This window comes from Balaenoptera acutorostrata, chromosome 9, assembly GCF_949987535.1.
Source record: "Balaenoptera acutorostrata chromosome 9, mBalAcu1.1, whole genome shotgun sequence".
Taxonomy (NCBI): Eukaryota; Metazoa; Chordata; class Mammalia; order Artiodactyla; family Balaenopteridae; genus Balaenoptera; species Balaenoptera acutorostrata.
The window spans coordinates 66,065,441-66,085,219 of NC_080072.1; the positions used below are offsets into that span (position 1 = coordinate 66,065,441).

The 19,779-nt window shown below is 47.4% G+C and overlaps 1 protein-coding gene across 2 annotated transcripts; it reads right to left on the bottom strand.

Moving 5' to 3' along the window:
- Positions 1-3,618: 3,618 nt before the first annotated feature.
- Positions 3,619-12,755, bottom strand: FZD4 (frizzled class receptor 4). Of its 2 annotated transcripts, XM_028163132.2 has the most exons (3): positions 12,111-12,755; positions 8,717-9,979; positions 3,619-7,945 (listed from the first exon to the last, which is right to left on the bottom strand). In XM_028163132.2, exons 1-3 carry the CDS (start codon positions 12,393-12,395, stop codon positions 7,853-7,855), a joined length of 1,641 nt encoding a protein of 546 aa, XP_028018933.2. In that variant the 5' UTR covers positions 12,396-12,755; the 3' UTR covers positions 3,619-7,852. The 2 variants fall into 2 exon arrangements, with proteins under 2 accessions (XP_028018933.2, XP_057409483.1); XM_057553500.1 differs by having other exon boundaries at positions 3,619-9,979; positions 12,111-12,529.
- Between the last annotated feature and the right edge of the window lie 7,024 nt (positions 12,756-19,779).

Genomic DNA, 19,779 nt, shown 5'->3' on the forward strand with positions numbered 1-19,779 from the left:
AGATCCTTTACCAGGTACTGAGGCATGTGGTTTGTTGCCATGAACTTCTGGAGGGAAAAGGTTGTGCCTTATTTATCTTGGTATACCCTCCCAGGCTGACACATGCTGGACCCTCATTCAGCTATTCCACAAATATTTACTAAGCAATAGAGGATTTGTTTTTCCAGGTTTGGAGATTTAAGCTTGTTAATAACAGATGAATTCTTTCTCTGTTTCGTCATCTGCACTTTTGGACTCTGAGTTGGACCTTGTCTTTGTGGTTTTCTACAATCACTCCGTCTCTCCCTTCCACAGCCCACCCCAGTATTCTACATATAGTAGGCGGTCAGCAAATATTTGTTGGGGGGAGAGGAGAAAAAAGGGGGAAGAGAGACAGCTTAACAATAAGCAACACGGTGAGTAGGTAGGTGATCAGTCTCAAAACCATCTTTGAGACTACAGTATTTTCTGCGGCTACTGCCCAAGCATCTTTCCAGAAAGTCCTGCCTAGGTGAGGCCTCTTGTTGGACCTTTGGTTTCTTTCCTATGCTGGCCACATTTGTCACCAAAGCTCCACAGTTTCCCGGCCTAACAAGCTAAAACCCTCCTGTCCTTCTATCCTCCCTTCCTTATTCTCTCCATAGATATTTCAGAAACTCATGCCAGGCCTTGAGGACCCACAGATGGGCACCTTTGGGTGCTCAGAGTCATTGTCAGGGTGTTTGGTCTAGTAGGGAGACAGACACATGAACAGTCTATTACCAACAGCTCAATGAAGGCTCCCAGAATTGAAAGCACAGAGGCTGAAATTTACCTATGATAAGAAGAAAAGAGAGGCAGGAAGTGGCAAGCAGGAGGGTCAGGGGCATCTTCCCAGGAGACATGACCTAAGATTTCAACGTTAAAGGAGAATAGAAACAGCCTAGTTGAAGAAAGAGGGAAGGGGCATTGCAGGCAAAGGGAAACACATGCGGAAAGGCAAGGGAGAGTAAGGAAAACGATGGAACTAGGACAGTCTCTGTGACTTATCAATCCCATCTCAGTGCTTTATACTCTACATTCACCTCATATCCAGTGAAATGATGCAATCCTTCAGCATCTTGGAAAATTTAGATAGCCAATCATTTAATCTCTTAAAGAGAAAGGCATTGATAATGTGGGCTATCTATGAGATTAAGCACATTCTTGGGTGAACACCGGATCGGGTGCTTATAGGAAACCATGTGGGAGGCTGATGAAAATCAGGCCGTTGATGTGAAATGTAATAAATCTTACCTTTTATTCTCTCTCCCTGGGGGTTTGAGAAGTTGGAATCCTCTGCTGTGAGAACAGATGAATCCGTGGGTTCTCTGCCTAAGGAAAAGGACAGGGTGATTCTGGGAATTTCAGGTGGGACCAAGGTCCATTCTGAAAACTTTTTGGACTAAACCTTTGCAGGTCCAACATTTTCAAAACATTTAGCGAGATGTTCCCAGTCCTACACCCCAGCTCCATGGTGAAGGAAAACTGAGCAGAGGACAACGCCCTTCTCCGAGTGTGGTTTATTTCTGTTCACAGAAACTCTGAAGACAGGAGGCCAAGGCTGACCTCTTTAGTCAAGAGTCTGCTCAACTTTAAAATTATGATTGCATGTGAAAGCTAAAACGGGAAAGAGAAAAAATCAGTTCTCAGGACAGAAATGCTAAAAAACCCTTAGGCCACATTCCAGTCAAGGTCCCAGCCCTGCGTATGGAGCTCCTATCGGGGTGGGTGGACGGGAGAGCAGCTAAGACCAGTTCAGATCAGTTGAGTGTCCAGGGTCCTGGGGTTTATTCTGGAGGTGTCCAGCTTACAGATAAAGAAACTTACAAGAGTGATTATGCTACATAATCCTTAAACAACAGAAGCTCATGGCCAGGTCTCGTTATTGAGTTGCCTGCCAAAACATTTACCCATTCTCAGTGAACTACTTGCAGTAAAAAAAAATCAGAGGAATAGAGCATGTTAGTTTCCTAGGAATACTTAAGACACAGGAATTTATTCTCACACAGTTCTGGAGGATAGAAGTCCAAACCCAGGTTTTGGCAAGGATGGCTCCTACTGGAGGCTCTGAGGAAGAATCTTCCATGCCGCTCCCAGCTTCAGGTGGTGGTTGGCAATCCTTGGTATTTCTTGCCCTGTAGCTGTATCACTCTAATCTCAGCCTCTGCCTTCCCATGGCATTCTCCTGTGCCTGTGTTCAAATTACCCTCTTGTTATAAGGACACCAGTTATCGGATTAGCCCCACACTCATCTAGTAGGAGCTCATCTTGATTATGTCCGCAAAGACCCTACTTCCAAATAAATTCACATTCACAGGTAAAGGGGGTTAGGACTTCAGCGTGTCTTTGGGGCAGACACGATTCAACCCACAGCTGAATGCAGAACGAAAACAAAACCCTGGGCTAGGCATGAGAGAACAAGGCTAGCCCACAGGCTAGTCACCCACAGAGGTACTCACGGCAAAAGTTTCAGTTATCTCGAAAGCAAAGTAGTGCCTGCGCTGCTTACCTGAGAGGTGCAATGAGCAAAAAATGAAATCGTGTAAATAAAAATGTTTTCTATACGGAAAGTGTTTCTACAAGTGCAATGGATTATGAATTCATTCCAGCTTGTGTTGAATTTTCCTTAACGTCATAACTACGTAATGAGTAGGTAATGAAATGAGAAACACAGCCTGTCTTACAGGGAAGAGAATTTAAATTACATGCCTCCCTTCAGGTATGGTTTGATAAAAAAATACAATAGCGATCTGCAGCGAAGGAGAAGAGCATTGCAGATTCTTGCTCCCTGGGCTTTTTACTCACACCAAAACAGGGTGGTATTCAGGTGAGACCAAGGGGTGGAAAGCAATTGAAAGGCAAACCAAGAGGGCTGATGTTCTCCTCTGGGACATCAGCAGCCGTCTCCAATGGCAGTGACTGCCCTACCCCTTGTCTGTGTGGTCCATAATATTACTTGCTCCCTTGACAGGGTCCTGCTAATGGCCTTGAATTTGCTTTGTCTGATGACTTTTCTGGATATGGGGACACAGACCACCCAGCTTATAAATTTAGCTAAAGAAGTCATTTTCCTGGCTGACTGATACCATGTCTATTACACGAAACAGAACCATTTTGTAACCAGAAAAATAAAAAAATCTTTTAATGAAAATCTGAAGTTAAAAGAAAAAGCTGTCTTTCCCCTTTTCAAGAGGCCTGAAGCTCTAGCAGTGATGGGGAAACTTTTTTCAGGCTGCCAGATTAAGTCAAAGGGACTGGGAAGGTGTGTAAAAATGGTTACATGTATTGGAAATGCCAAAAAGGGGTGTCATGGGGTGACAGCTTGAGAACCATAGTCACATCCGAAGCATCATGTGACCACTTGAGTGTTACTGATGACCATAGTAGTGATAAAGTCTGTTGACTTTGGATCTCAGGGGTTTGCTGACCCAAGAGAAATCCCGGGGGGGGGGGGGGAGAAATAGCACCAGCAAAAAAAAAAAAAAAAGACAACGAGGCTCTCGGAAAGAGGCTCTTCCTCTGCCCTGCAAACCCAATTCTCTATTTCTCACTGCTGGGTAAGCATGCTTCCCAGGGGCTTTCAGACATCTGCAGGAATAGGCCAAATCACACACCAGCTACTAAACAAAACTTTATTTTCCTTTGATACAAAAATTAAATAGCAAAGTTTATTTATTTATTTATTTTTGTACAGTGATAAATTAGAAATTTACAGTACAGACATCAATGCAGACATACGTTTGTACATCCTCAAAAGCAGGGTCCATTTCCTCTGACGTTCAGCAATTCGTTCAGGGCATGTAGGAGGGGTCTGCCTGGTACCTCTATGTCGAACATCTGAAAGTCCCTCAGGTAGGCCACGAGGTGGCCAGAGCTTGGGTGGCACGGGAGCCCGAGAACAGCCGCAGAGCACGAGCGTGTCTGCCTCACCAGCAGGCCGAATTTCATCTCTGCATAGATCACACCTGATATTTATTCTGACTTTCCTACAAAGAGCTCAAGGGGCCTTTGTCCTCCTTCCTTCTAAAGTCTCACAACATCCCTGTGAGGTAGGAAAAAATTCAGGACCACCTAGATGCCCCACGGGGAGACACCTGGAAAGCAGCCTCCCCTCCCCAAACCCTCAGCCATACCAGCCCGAGCCCTCAGCAGGATGGGGGAAGGTGCACACCTGGGAGAGCAGATGGACCCAGCCTCCAAGGGGCAGGGGCTCCCGCCCCCTCCCCGGAAGCCTTCTGGGATGACAGTGGTCATGTACTGAATATTGTAGGCGATCAGGGAGCTACAAAGCTTGGAGGACGCGGCTCATAGGACCCCAAGCAGGCCCTCTACAAGTTGCCTGGGTGAATACTGGGAATTTGCTGATGCAAAGAAGGGAAACAAGGCAAATCAGGAATAGGCAACTGGGTGTACCAAGGAGAAGAGGTCTATTGGGGAGATCCGGGGTTCACTTCCCTCCAGGTAACACCCAGTGGGCCATCACTGCACATGTGCATGGCAAGAGGCAGCAGCAGACAGCTCAAACCAGGCCGCAGCCAAACAAAATCCATTATTTAAGGCTCTGGTATCTGATCCTTGGTAGGAGCAAAATGCTCTCCTAGGAGTTTCCAAGATCTACAGCCTAGGCCCAGAAGAAAAACGAGAACCCGGGTCCTTTGCCAGATATAATACAAACCCAGACGGGGACTCTGAACCCAAGTATAATAAAGGAACAAAAAGAACCATCAGAGTCCAATGACTCGACATCTCGGGCTGGAATAGCAACTCTCTCCAATCTCCTCCATCACAGAATGAAATCCAGGATGTATAACAGATCGATTCTGGGGGCTCCTTCCAGAGTCTGGGCTCCACAGCCCTCTCCCCTAACTGCGGTTGTGGCCACCTTGCTAGAAGCCGAGGCTTGCAGCATCCTGGTGAAATCTTAAGTTGAGTCTGCCTTCCAGGGCTGAGGCTGTCGAGTTTCTCTTTACACCCTCAGGCCTCAGCTTGGTTCCTAACACTGAATTCCGTGACCAGGGGGCTGAGCGGGGCCAGAGACGACGGAGCTGGGGGTGCTGGTAACATCACAATTCAGAACCTAGATACAGAAGTTTCCCAGGTTCCAGGTTTGGAGGATGCAGGGGAGGGAGGGCCAGGGGAAAGCAAAGTCAGAGAGCATCTCAGGGAAATAAAAAGTGTCACCGCTTCTCCTGTTCCAGGTCCCTGAGTAAGCTGCCAGATCAGAAGCAGTCTCAGAGATCAGGAAACGGGTCTCCATAGAGGAAAAAGGATATGAATCAACCAAGTAGCTCCATCAGGCGGTCCTGGCCAGTTCCACTATTGCCATGTTCCTCTGCCCTGAGGTGTGGCCTTTATGAAGGAGGAGAAAGGAGTTTGCCAGAGAGGAGGCTGGACAGAGGTGCCCTTGGTCCCTGTTGAGGCCAAGGGATTTTGTAGGAAGCTATAATTATACCTACTTATCCTAGATTTCCGAGAAAGAAAAAGAACGCTAACCTTTTCCCTAGCAAGATGCTGTCCTCAAATTCACCTGTACGAGTCACCAGAACACCCCAAGCCCTAAACTGCCTGCTCCCGAAGCCATAGTAGCTGTGGGAGTTCATGTCCTTGTAGCCAATGTTTGTGATCTTCCTAGGAGATTTCCACGGAGACTGTCATGAAACAGAGCTGATGCTTTCTGGCAAAACCCCTGTGAATCGATTTGCAGGGAATCCTGGGAAGGGATAAGTGATGTGTTAAAGGGAGAAAGACCCAGGAAGAGGTTTATGGGATGGTGACAGTGGAACAGATGGCAATTCAGTAGCCCCTGCTCCTTCCTGAAACCAATGGCCAAGTTCAGCAGACCCAGGGGCATCCCAATGCAGGTCGGTTAAAAGAACAGAGCTGACCCTCCCTGACATCCCCTAAGGTGCCTAACACAGGGCTTTACACACAGTTAGCGCTCAATTAATGTGCTGATAATTAACTTTTTTAAAACCAATACCAACTTAACAGGTGATGGATTCGTTTCAAGGTAACTGATATCTAACTCTTCGGCCACAAAGCTCTTTTCTTAAAACCGTAAACACTCTCCATCGTCTGGAATGTGAAAGGAACGGCCTATAACCCTGTGACATTGCCAAGGCTACTCATCTATTCTGCACCAATGACGACTTCTGATCAAATATATATTTCTCCTGTGAAGGCAAGAGATTTATGGAAGAGACACGTTACAACCCAGAAAGCTCCAAAACTTGGGGGTCCAGGTTCACCCAAGTACTCTTATTGTTACTTATTTGTTACTATTCATAAATGTTGAGCACCCTCTCCATGCCGGGCCCTCTGCTAGGTGCTGCGTCGGTCACACGATCACTGAAACATTACAAAGAGAACTGCATTACAATCCCCTGCCTGGTCCTTCTTTCCTTTCCTGGGCCAGAGTCTCCGCACAACTCCCAAGACACTGGAGCGGAGCGTGAGTAAGGGCAGGCTCTGCCCCTGGGTGCATGCTCCAGGGCCCCGGCCAGCTATGGGAACCATCTGCAAGCAGCACGGGGCGTTCACATTTTACATCTCATAGGCGATGCAGTCTCAGATGGAGTTCAACTGGTCCTTCTGGGGATCATTTCTCATGCTCCTGGAGCCCTGACCCAGAGTCCAGCCAAGGTACTCAGGCTCAGCACACACAGCAGGGGCCACCGGTGCCCACTTAGCATCTGTGTCCAAAGCCCCAAGACTCTGCCTTGCAAAACATGCAACAGACCTTACATGCATCTTCATCTCAGACAGCTCAAGAACCACACCACAACAGAGAAAGAAGAAAGGAAAATGTCAAACCAGGGGGCATAAAGCTCAAACAAAAAAAAAAGACATGCTTATTTCCAGAATCTGAACTCCTATTTGGAATTTTGAGTCCCTGGAAATACTTTTCCACAAAGAAATGTGATAAAAGAGCTTTCCTACCTGTTTTAAAGGGGGGAGGAGCATGAATAAATAAATAAATGAGTCATCGCAAGGTAGTTGCTGAAGCAAAGACAGGTATGAACTTCAAGGACAGCAACCTGTGACATCGTCAATAATTTGTCCCAGAGATCTGGTGATTAGAAGGCCTCAGGCGGGTTAGGAGAAAGGCCAGTTACAATTTTAAAAGAACTGCAGCTTTTGAGAGTCTGCTAGGGGGTACCCCCTTGCAAGGAACATACAGCATAAATTTTAAAAGCTCTGGATACCTCTGCAAAAGGCAATTAAGACCTGTGCTGTTAGAGTTTGCAGTTCATTTCATATGGTCTACACTTTATTCCCTACGAACCAATCAAGCTCCTGGCTGGCATTCTGGAGATTCATTAAGCACCATATAAATACTCCAGGCCACACTGCCTCCAAGGAAATCTTATACGGAGCCCTTGCCAATTACTAGGAAATAATTATGCACCAAGTAGTTGGATTAGCTGTCCTTAGCTCCTTTTACAAAATTGAAAAAGTCTCCATTGTGGTAAGTAGACCAGACTCTGATAACATTCTTATGCTAAAGGGAAAAAAAGGCACTATCATTCTGAGAATGCAAGCTGACCATAGCTTTAAAGTCAGCTGAGTAACTATTATGTCATGGTCCAAGAATGTGCTTTTAATTGTAATTGACACACACAAATTACATAGCTAATCTGTGTGAATGCAAAGTTGCCAAGAAACTTAACATTTTAGTTCTTCCAGACTGGCGTCTGCATAGATGCAATCACACAAAGTAAAATATATTAAGTCCCCATTGCTCAATGCAGTCGGTCTCTGGGGTGGGTAAGGTAAGTCGAGTTGGTAAATATCATTTTCCTCTGAATTAAGTGATTGTCAAGAAAGTGAATCACCCTTCCTTTCCCCCTCATTAGGCATGCTGCAGTGCAAAAATTCCTATAAAAATACCTGTTTTTGAGTCATTAACGTAAAATGGAGAAAACAGCAGCAGCCTAGGACAGAGCTGTTGAAATTTAAGAGGAAGAGAGAGAAGAAAAATCCACTGGATACCTTATGTGTGTTTGTACAGTACTTTTGTTTGTTCAAACAATTCTGTTTTATGACAAAGGCACTGAAAGATTCTGACACCACCTCTTGGGAGAGCAATCCACAAAGTTCTAAACAGCAGACAGTACACCACAGAAAATGTTTATGTTAGACCAGCCAAACTATAAAACTCTTGTAACACTTCTCTGAACCCAGCGTTTCCAGTGTTTATAGATTGCTTTGCTATCTGAAAGACCCAGTTAGTATTTAAAATTTTTAAAGAGTTAAAAAAGTTAATCTTTCTCCCTGCAAGTTGCCTACTCACAGCTCAAATCCCACCCTGCAGGGAAAAGCAGCATCGCCCTGGACCTCCTGGAATCTAGGCAGGACCTCCACGCTCCAAGCTGCGACCTGCTAAAGTGATCAATGTTTTGATTTTTCACAGCTTTGAAAGCCTCTAACCGGCTTTTCCATTTTGGATCATTCCAAAGTCCGCAGCAAAATCATTAGTTTTTATGATGCTGGGGGGAGATGGGGGAGAGTGGTGGAGGGTTATGGGGGTCACTTAAGTGTTGCTAGCTTGTTCAAACTGAGATTCACTGCATGAAGCTTTTAGTAGCATTTGCACTGCAATGCTGGCATGCCCCCTTCAAAATCTGGAAAGCGTGGAGGCTGGCTAGCCTTATACCACAGTTTCATTGCCTCTCCCAGGCTTCACCCAACCATTCCCTCTTTTTTCTCTCTTTACCTTCCCAGAATTCACCAATCTGTTGGAACACTTCTGCCACGTGTGAAGAGTTTTGGCAGACCAAATCCACATGCCTGAAGTGATGCCTACCAGCAAAGACATAAAAATTTTCAACATCTCAACCGCCATATTGGAGTCATCTGCGGAATACCGGAAGAGCGCCCAGTTGGAGATTTCATAGAAATAACAGGCAATCACACAGGTTGCAGGCACCGTGTACAGGACTGAGAAGACCCCAATCTTGACCATCAGCCTTTCCAACTTGTCTGTCTTTGTCCCATCCTTTTGAAGATTCGACCGAATTTTGAACAAGGCCACCAAGCCTGCAGCAATGAACAAGGTTCCAATCACCAAGTAAGTGAAGAGGGGAGCCACCACAAAGCCCGTGAGGGCATCAAGGTTTTGGTTCCCCACATAGCACAGGCCAGTCAATTCGTCTGCATCCACCAGTCTCATAATCAAGATGACAATGGTTTTCACTGCAGGGATAGCCCAGGCTGCAATGTGGAAATAAGAGCTGTGCATTTCAATGGCTTCATGACCCCATTTGAGTCCCGCTGCCAAAAACCAAGTGAGTGTCAGAATAACCCACCAGATGGAACTGGCCATTCCAAAAAAGTACATCAGCAAGAAAATGATTGCACATCCTGTGTTCTTAAGTCCTTCTTGGATGAGAACAGGTTCTGCTGCCTCTTCAAAATCGCAGGATATCCTTTCCCGGCCTACAGTCAGCCTGACAATATAAGCAATGCTATAAATATTATAGCACATACTGAGAAATATGATGGGGCGCTCCGGGTAGGAAAACCTGGCAGAATCGATCAGGAAGGTCAGCACAGTGAAGGCGGTGGAGATGAAGCACAAGCTGGCCCACACGGCCATCCAGATATCGGTGAACTCCTTGGCCGAGCGGCTGTATAAGCCAGCATCATAGCCGCACTTGAGAACGCAGTTCAGGCTCCTCTTCACCCAGATGTACTGATCAGAGTTGGTTCCCACGGAATGGCACTCTTCCCCAGGCTGGATGGGGGTTTTGTGAGGTAAGGGCACCTCCTCATCACCTGGCCCTTCCATGCACATGTGGTTGTGGTCATTCTGTGGTGGGAATTTGCTGCAGTTCAGGCTCTCCGGCCAGGCAAATCCAAATTCCTTCAGGACAGGCTCGCAACGTCTCTTGACCGAAAGACACATCCCGCCGCAGGGGCCGATGGGGATATTGACCTTCTCTGTGCACATGGGCACATACACGGAACAAAGGAAGAACTGGAAAAGTCATGAAACGAGCAAAGAAAACAATGACTTGGAAGTTTGACCAAAGGCTTGCACAAAACTGACTTGAATGCTTCTGGGCAAAGTACGCATCTACTTTTAAATCAGTCTACGGGGTGTCTGTTGACTCTGACCTCAAACAAATGTGCCTAATAATCCATCACTTGCACACTTTTTTGCTTTTGGGTCTAGTAATCCTTTCCAGGAGAACATAGATAAATAAATATATAAAAGGGACTCGAAGAATTACATAATCCCTTTTTGCACAACACTTAGGGAAATAAACCTTAAAAAGCTGACTTTGAGTCTCCCTCCCCTTTCAGCTACTATTTGAAAGAGCTGGACAGACTAATCAAATGACTCAGTCCTTTGGGTGATGGGGTGATTTATTTTTACCCCCATTTCTTTATCACCGTAAAAATAAATGTAAAAAAAAAAGTAGATATGGCTTTTCTCATGTTAATATTCTCTCCTTTCTCTATTTTATCCCCTAAAATTATTTTTTTAACCAGTCTCATATTGAAAGAGAAAATGTCCTCACTGAGATACTGTTAAATCCAAGGATGGGATGCAGGTTGAAGCCTCTGGATACCAGGGGTTTGTTTGGCCAGGTTTCCTCAAAGAATAATAATGAAGCACAATAGGAAAATATAAATGTTCAGTCCCTGAAACTGCAATACCAGCAGGGGAGAGTCCAGTTGCTGTCCTCAATTCCTCCAGCATTGATAAACAGTCTGCTTGGCTCCTTACAGATGTTGTCTATGAAGTCTAGAGTTACAAGTAACTATTTTCCAGCATGTAAAGGGATCCAGTCCTGTCCTTCAAAACAGCTTGGCTGCCTCCCCAGGATACATGTAATTAAAAATATATATCCCTGCAAAAGCTGTTTCGCCAACAAAATTGTCACTGATGTCAGGATATGTGCTGTTTCCAAACTGAGAGCTAGAGAATCATTTTCTCAAGTTTTTATAACCTAGTTCTAAAGTCCTGAAACTTCCAAAGGGACATTTTACCAGCAACAGGTCTAATCCCAACCATCTTTCTGAAACCACAATCCAACTTTCCAAATGACCTATGTAAAAACATGCACCTAGTAAGTCAGCTGCCTGCCTGTTTCTTATCTCTCAAAAGTTACAACCAGAACCACAGATTTCTAAGGCTTTTAGCCTGGATAACTATCCTCTATTTCCCCCAACTTCTCTCTTTTCTAAACTTCTAAAAATCACTCATAGCCTCACCAATCAAAACACAACCAGTGTTAACATTTTTAAAAATTTCCTTTCGGTTCTTTTTTTTTTTTTTTTTAAATTAACTGGTTGTTGTTATAAGATTATATAATCACCCTGTATATGCAAATTCTTCACTTTTTATGGTAGGATGAATATCTTCTATATTATTACATAAGCTTTAACATTTTTAATGACTGCAAAAACAAACAAAAAAACCAAAAAAAACTTCCAATACACAAACTACCTTCTGGAGCTTGACCATACTAACGCCTTTTTCCCAAGTGATATCTTCTCCCCCTCCAAGTACTAAACCTGCCCTTAACCCTGAGGCTAAGAAGGAACTCAAGCCATCGCAGCCATTCCTTACTGCATGACCTCTAAAATCATGCAGGACGACGCGAGGGGCCATTCTGCAGAAACGGGGCAGGGGTGTTTCATTTAATAACACACCCAAAAAATATGGGGGGAGAAAGGAGGTCGGTGAGGGAGGAGAAGTTCCCGTCTCCTTATCTCTCCTTCCAAGTCTTAGCTGCAGCTGGCTGCCCTGCCTGGGACTCGCCCACCGAGCAGCGGCGGCCAGAATCCTTGGCAAAGATAACTCTCAGCTCCACTGGGGTTAGGGGCTTGGCCAGACACGGGTGGGCAGGGGAGAAAAACGGAAGGGCGGGGTGTAAGAGTGGGTTCTTTCGCAGGCCAGATGACTTACACAATGTTTTGGCTTCGAGTCCCTGAGAAGGGACAGAAAAGTGGGGGTGGGAATGGAAACCACTTCTCCAGGATAGTTAATACCCTTCAGACTTAGGAAGGGGGCAGGGGGCTTGACTTGGCAAGGGCTCCACGGAGTTAGTTTGGGGCGTCCCTGCCCAAGGGGTCCCGCCCGGGGTAGGGGCGCCCACCTGCAGCTGGCTGGAGCAGCCGTACTGGATGAGCGGCGTGAAAGTTGTCAGCTGCAGCTCGGCGTCCGTCTGCAGCTCGTGCCCCACCAGGTTGGGCATCTTGGTCACGTTGTAGCCCAGGTTCTGGCACATAGAGATGCGGATGGGGTCGCAGCGCCGCTCCTCCTCGTCTCCGAAGCCCCGCGCCGGCCTCAGGAGCAGCAGCAAGAGTAGCAGCAGCCGCAGGCTGAGACCGACGCCCCCGGGGGCCCCCAGGACGCGCGGCCCTGCGCCCCGCCAGGCCATGGCCAGAGCCGGGGGGCAGCGGCGGCGGTGGCGAGGGCTGCTCCAGCAGACACCCCCAGTTTGCACGGGGGAGCCGGCTGCCCGCGCTGCTCCCAGCTCCGGGAAAGGAAGTGTGATAAGGCGCCAAGGGCGACGAGGGGGCAGCGGCCGGGCTCTCCAGCAGCTGCGCGCGACTGTGTGGGGTATTAGACGCCCCCGGCCGGGGCCGAAGGACAGACTGCGAGGGTCATGGCCACAGGCGGCGAGCCCCCAACCCGGCGCCGGCCGCGGCCGCTCAGCGTCTCCGCGAAGCCCGCCAGCACGCAGCACCGCACCGCTCTCACCACCCGAGCCCTCCGAGGCGCTGGAGGTTTGCTGGGCGGTGGCGGGGAGGGACGGACAGCGCGCCTCTCCAATGGCCGGGCGCCGTGGCCAGCGAGGGGCGGGGCCTCTCTGCCCTGGGCAGGGTCAGGCTCCCGCCCGCCCGCCCCCCTCCTCCGCCCCTCCCTCCCGTCCCGTAGCGCTCCACCCCGCTTCCCGGCTCTCACTTTCCTCCCACCCGGTTCTCGGCGCTCGGGGGCCAGGCGGGGATGGAGCCGAGACGCTCCAGCCGGGCCAGCCTGCCCCTTCTCTCCCAGGTGAGAAGCGCTCCCAGAGGAGTCGGCTCCCTTTTCCTTTTTTTCTTCCAGCTGTCACCTCAGCCCGTGGCCACTTCCCCATCAAGCAGGGAAACGTATACAAAGAACACGGGATTTGGATTTACAAAGATTGTGGCTTTAAATCCGGCTGTGTGACCTTGAGCAAATTGCTCAGCCTCTCGGCGTCAGTTTCCTCATCCGTAAAGAGACTTGGGAGGATTAGAGATAACGCGTAAAATGCTTAAGCACCGTGCCTGGTACAGCGTGAGCTCGCAGCTATTTTCACTCCGAACTTGCTTGGGTTGGAGCCCGCCCCCCTCTCCCCGCCCCCCCTCTCCCCGCCCCCAGCCTCGGCCTGACCTGCACCCGGGAGCTGTCTGTCTCCAGCCGCGAATGGGGGAGGCGCCCCGGAGCAGCCGACCAGCCAACGGTCTCGCGCTCCGATTTCCTCACCGTATGAAATGAAATTCCACAGGGGGATTCGAAAGGAAATGAGACCGGGACGCTCCGTGCTTCTCGGCCCGCCGCCCTTCCTGTCTCGGGGACACGGTTTCTAAATAAGGTTGGGAGGGTGAGAGGGCAGGAGGGGAGAAGCTTGACCTGTGCATGGGGAGCTGAGAAGGCGCACAACCGCCGGGGCTCCCCTTCCCCAGCCTCCCGGGCATCCCTCCCCTGCAGCCTGCATCTCTTTCTGACTTATTCTGCTTCTGCGGGAGTCCTGGGGCTCATGCCAGCCGTTTTTCCATCCAACTTTTCCCTCTCACTCCCAGCCCTTCTCCCCACCCGCCCCTCCTTGGATGGAGCTTTGTGCTGGCCCACACTCTCCACTTTCCAGTCGGGCCAGGGAAACCCTCAGCAGGTGGATTCCTAAGCCATTTACTCGTTGCAGGACTGTGGTCAAGCCAGTGTGCCTCTCAGAGCCTCAGACTGGCCATCTGTAAAATAAGGAAGTTCATATCTCCCCCCAAACAGTTGTTCTGAGTTAAATGAGATAATGCGTGTAAATCGTTGAGCGCACTGACACATCCTAAGCGCCGAATAACTTGGTTATTGTTCTTGTTGTGGGACATCTTCTGCAGCCCAGGTCTGAGGATCTGGGTTAAGAGCTTTCTACTCTCTTCCTGAGGTATTTTGGCCCAACACTTATAGCACTGTTTTCCAGGGACTCGATGACAGGGACCAAGTTTTAATGTGTGTTTATAACCTCCCGTTTCAGCTAACTCTGGCATATGGCAGAGGCTGGATGCAAGTTGGAAGGAGCTCTGTACCACTCATGTGGTGCCCATTCATCTCTGCGGAGTAATGCATGAGACCATTGGCCTACAGAGATGAATAAATGATTAGATGAATGAATCAAGTGAATAGATGATTCTCACCCTGTAGGAACTCACAGGGGGAGACAAAGAATAAAAAGACAGCTGTAGGGGGCTTCCCTGGTGGCGCAGTGGTTGAGAATCTGCCTGCTAATGCAGGGGACACGGGTTCGAGCCCTGGTCTGGGAAGATCCCACATGCCGCGGAGCAACTAGGCCCGTGAGCCACAACTACTGAGCCTGCGCGTCTGGAGCCTGTGCTCCGCAACAAGAGAGGCCGCGATAGTGAGAGGCCCGCGCACCGCGATGAAGAGTGGCCCCCACTTGCCACAACTAGTGAAAGCCCTCACACAGAAATGAAGATCCAACACAGCCAAAAATAAATTAAAAAAAAAAAAAATGACAACTGTAACTCGATGTGTAAGTGCACACAGAGAGAATTGTGGGTAAGTTGAAGGTAGAGGTAGCTGAGTTTGGAGGGCTGCCCAAAGGGGGATAATCAGCAGAATTCTGAGCTACTGGACAAAGCAGAGCTATGTGCGATTGGCACTTCTCCTACGGCACTTGCGGGGAGGGGAGGGGAGCTTGCTTTGTGCTAAAGATATGTGTACATGGTTTATTAAACAATGGAGTCCGTGAGGTCAAGGAGCAGGAGCTGTCCCTCGCATAGGGCCTGGCACACAGAGGGAACCCACTGGTGCTGGGTGAAGGAATACCATTAAGTCAATAACAAATAACTCATATAGAACCTTTACTTTGTGCCAGATACTGTTTTACACACTTTACATGCATTATGTCATTTATTTCACACAACAGCCTGAGAAAACTGATGTTCCGAGAGGTTAAGCAGTTTGCCCAAGAGCACAGAGTAAGTGACAGAGAAGGACTCAGATGCATATCTGCCTGGCCCAGAAGTCTGTGTGCATGGCACTGCTCTTACAGAGGAAGCTGCTTGACACTTGGCCTAATCCATAGTTAAAGATGATACTTTTGTGATCTGGACCTCTTATTCCTAGAGCCCGGGCATCCCTGCCTCAGCCTGCTTGAAGCGACTGTCTCCTTTGAGAGCACTTGAAAAAGCCCCTCGCCCGTCAGAAGCTTTTCCTGTCAACAGCTTTTCTTTCCCGGCATGGAACTCATCGCAGGTATTTTCCAAAAAAGAAAGCCAGGGGAATCACATTTCAGTCTGAATGTGGAAAGAAAACAAAGACCACGACTTAGAACTAAGTCTGAACGGCCTGGAGCTCCTCAGCCTCCCTCTCACAGAGTGGTTTACACAGTCGACAATCTGCGCCTGGTGACAGGCATGGCATGTTTGTCTTTGTTGCAGAAAACACTTCCCCAAGGGAGTTCCAGGCAGAAGGCTATCCACCCTGTGACACGCAGAGCGTTTAGGAGAGGAGTAGAAGGTAGGGACTTGGGAATAGACCTTCTGTTAATCTAAAGGGCAGGCCATGGGTCCCTAGTGGCTCTGGCCTGAATGCCTGGGCAGCTTCTTAGTCCACTCCCTGAGTAATAAGGATGCAGCCACTTTGGAGCGGCAACAAACATGACTTCAGCGGGCTGTTGGGCAGTTGGAGGGCTCTCCATTTGCATCTAATGAGAGGCTGGGTTCTAATTAACTCCTGTGATGTGTTAATTTTTCAACCTGACATTTTCTGCTCTCATAGATTCTTGTAATGGTTCCTAAATTAAAGGCTGCATTTGAAGACTAACGTTTAGGTTAAAATCCACCACCTAGGGGGGTGGGGGGGGGGCCTGTAAACATCCTTTCCCTCCTAAGGGAAACCTCTCATTTGCAGTTCTTTGCTAACCCAATTAAGTGCTGAAGTAGTCACCCTAGAGCCTGCTTTTTATTTCCTGCGAAACAATCCAACTAATCCATATTCAATAGCTTCCAAGAAAAGTCTTATTCCAACCACTCATGAAGAAACCAGCTTCTTTGAATCTGAACAGAACATTTAAAACTCACAAAGAGCTGTCTTGATAGAAAATGCAAGAAAGTGGTTCATTATTATCCTGTTTGGTTTTTGAGGGGAAAATTCACTGCGACTAAAACCTCGTAAGGATTGGGAATTTACGGTGGGACAACAGAAGCACAGGGAGAAGCCGTGCCCCATCCCATGGGTTTATGGACAGTCTAGGTGCTGCATCTTACCCTGCACCCGAGCTAGTTATAAAACAAGAACATGTGTACTGAATAAAGCAGAAGGGAACACTAATCTTGCTCAAAGTTGAGGAATCAGAGGCCCCAAGTGGTTAAGTAATGGCAGAGCCAAATCCCCTTCTTATCACGGTTGCACCATTAGCTAGCTAGCAGAGAAGAATCAAGTCACCATAGAACTCTTGGGTATCAAGGAATCAAAGCCCTGTTGTTCCTCTTTCCAAGCATAAAATGGTACAGAGGACACTCTTACTTGTTGGTGGTGATGGTTTAATGCACAGATGGGCAACCAATAACCTTTGCAGGAGACAAAAAGTAATGCAAACATTTTATACCTCCACAACCTCGTTTCATTTCAGTATTTATCAGTCAAGCCATTAGCAAATGTTTAATGATGTTTAGTCCAAATAACCATTGTGGACATGTCACTGAGCTGAGTACTGAGTGGTATGCAGATATAAAAGGAGGTCCCTGCCTTCAAGAACCTTATAGTCATGTTGGAGGAGATTAAGACATGAGACCAAGAGTGAAACAAGCTTGTTTATAGTTAAGTGCTTTCTCTTGAGCTCTCTTACTGTATTATACGTTTGGTTTCTTTGTTTCTGTTTTTTAGTTTTGTTTTTTTCAGTCTCCTTCACAATCCTCTGAGGTCAGAGGCTGTGCTGAACAGCAAAGAAAAACACTACCTGACCCAACGAAGGCTCTCAATAGATATTTGTTGAATAAATAAATGAATGGGGGACTCCACTGGTGGCACAGTGGTTAAGAATCCGCCTGCCAGTGCAGGGGACACGGGCTCGAGCCCTGGTCCCTGAAGATCCCACATGCCACGGAGCAACTAAGCCCATGCATCACAACGACGGAGCCGGCGCTCTAGAGCCCGTAAGCCACAACTACTGAGCCTGTGTGCCGCAACTCTTGAAGCCCGTGCACCTAGAGCCCATGCTCTGCAACAAGAGAAGCCACCGCAATGAGAAGCCTGCGCACTGCAAGGAAGAGTAGCCCCCGCTCGCCGTAACTAGAGAAAGCCCGCGCGCAACAAAAAAGACCCAACGCAGCCAACAATAAATAAATAAATAAATAAATAAATTTTAAAAAATAAAATAAATGAATGGTTCAGGCTATAAGTGCTCTAGTTCTTCAGAAAAAGAGAGCCTTTATTATGTGCTGGGTATAGGCGACAACCAAAATACAACCTAACTGGTCCCAGAATGATGGTCAAGTCTATTCTATAAGCCACTCCTGCAAAACAGCTTTCAGCTTTCCTCTGAACTTGGTTGTTTTGCCAATCATTTTTCTTCCTTTTCTATTTTATTGTGCCAATTCCTAAGTCTTTTAAGGTAGAAAAGTGTCTTGACCAAATTGTTGTTTGATTCAGAAGCCTGTTTCTCTACTTCATAAATCAGCTGAAGACATTTTCTTATCACTGTTCATTGGCTAGTTGACCACTTATTTCATTATTGTCAGCTAAAGCCATTAGGAATCATACATGCTACAACACAGGCTGTCAGCAGGGATCTCAAGCCAAGGAATTATAAGTCAGGGGATCACCTGTAAATGATACATTTGTAGAAAAATTAGAATGTGAGCTTAGCTATGAGGCATGTGTAAATTTCCAAGAGCCCTTGGGAAGCATAGAAAAGAAGGCACCTGTAATAATATTCTCACAGGCATCACTCTCATCATTTGATACAGGTGAGATATGAACAGGAATAAAAGTGGTGTTAAATAATTACCAAAGGGTGAACTAGCCACCTGCTATGGATAAGCAAGAACTAGACTAGACAGCGTTCCAGGTGGTGGTTTTAAAACAGCCTCAATTTCTTCGACATTCTTCCCATTAAAGGGCAAAGTATATGTTCCCTTTCCTTGAATCTGGAAGGGGCTGTGACTCCTTCAACCAATAGAGTATGGAGTAAGTGACACTAGGTGACTTCCAAAGCTACGTCATAAAAGGCCTTGCAGTTTCTACCTTATTTACTGGGAAATTCATTTTAGAGCTCTGAGCAGCCTTGTAATGTCCAACTACCTTGATACCACCATGCAGGAGAGGCCACATATAGGCTTTCCAGTTGATGGTCCCAGATAATCCTGTCCTTCAGCCATCCCAGGCCAAGTGCCAGAAATATGAATGAAGAAGCCATCTTGGAAATGGATTCTCTGGCCCCAGTTGTTCTCACCCTCAGCTGTTTGAGTCATCCCGGCCCAGACATTGTGGAGCATAGAAGAACCATCCTTGCTGTGCCTTTCCAAATTCCTGACACACTAAATCCATGGTTGTTGTTTTATGCCTATCCTAGTCCATTTGAGCTGCTGTAACAAAATACCACAGACTGGGTGTCTTATAAGCAGATATTTATTTCTCCTGGCTCTGGATACTGAGTCTAAGATCAAGGCACCAGTGGATTCAGTGGTAAGGGTCCACCTCCTGGTTCATAGAGGATGCCTTTTTGCTGTGTCCTCACATAGCAAAAGGGACAAGGGAGCTCTCTGGGGTCTCTTTTATCAGGACATTAATCCCATTCATGCCTGCCCTCATGACCCAATCACCTCCCCAAATCCCCATTTCCAATACGAACACATTGGGGATTGGGATTTCAACATATGAATTTTGAGAGGACACAAACATTCAGTCTTTTGCAATGCCTATAGGTTTAGGTTGGTTTGTTATTCAGCAACATATAACCACAACAGAAGTAAGTAACAAAATAATCAAAAGAGAGTGTGACTCTGCTAGAGAAAGAATGACTACCCAAAGATGAATAAAGGGACTTTAGATGGGGTAATGTTTTCAGTTGCATGGGGGACAGTTGGGTCATGTTACGTGGAAGCATGATTTTGCTATTTTTATTTAGAAGTTAAAGGGCTTCCCTGGTGGAGCAGTGGTTAAGAATCCACCTGCCAATGCAGGGGACACGGGTTTGAGCCCTGGTCAGGGAACTAGATCCCATGTGCCTCGGAATAACTAAGCCTGTGCACCACAGCTACTGAGCCTGCGCTCTAGAGCCCGCAAGCCACAACTACTGAAGCCGGTGCACCTAGAGCCCATGCTCTGCAACAAGAGAAGCCACTGCAATGAGAAAACCGCGCATCGCAACAAAGAGTAGCCTCCGCTCACCGCAACCAGATGAAGCCTGCACGCAGCAACGAAGACCCAACACAACCAAAAATAAATAAATAAATAAAATTTTTTAAAAAGAAGAGGTTGGGCTTCCCTGGTGGTGCAGTGGTTAAGAATCTGCCAGCCAATGCAGGGGACACGGGTTCGAGCCCTGGTCCGGGAAGATCCCA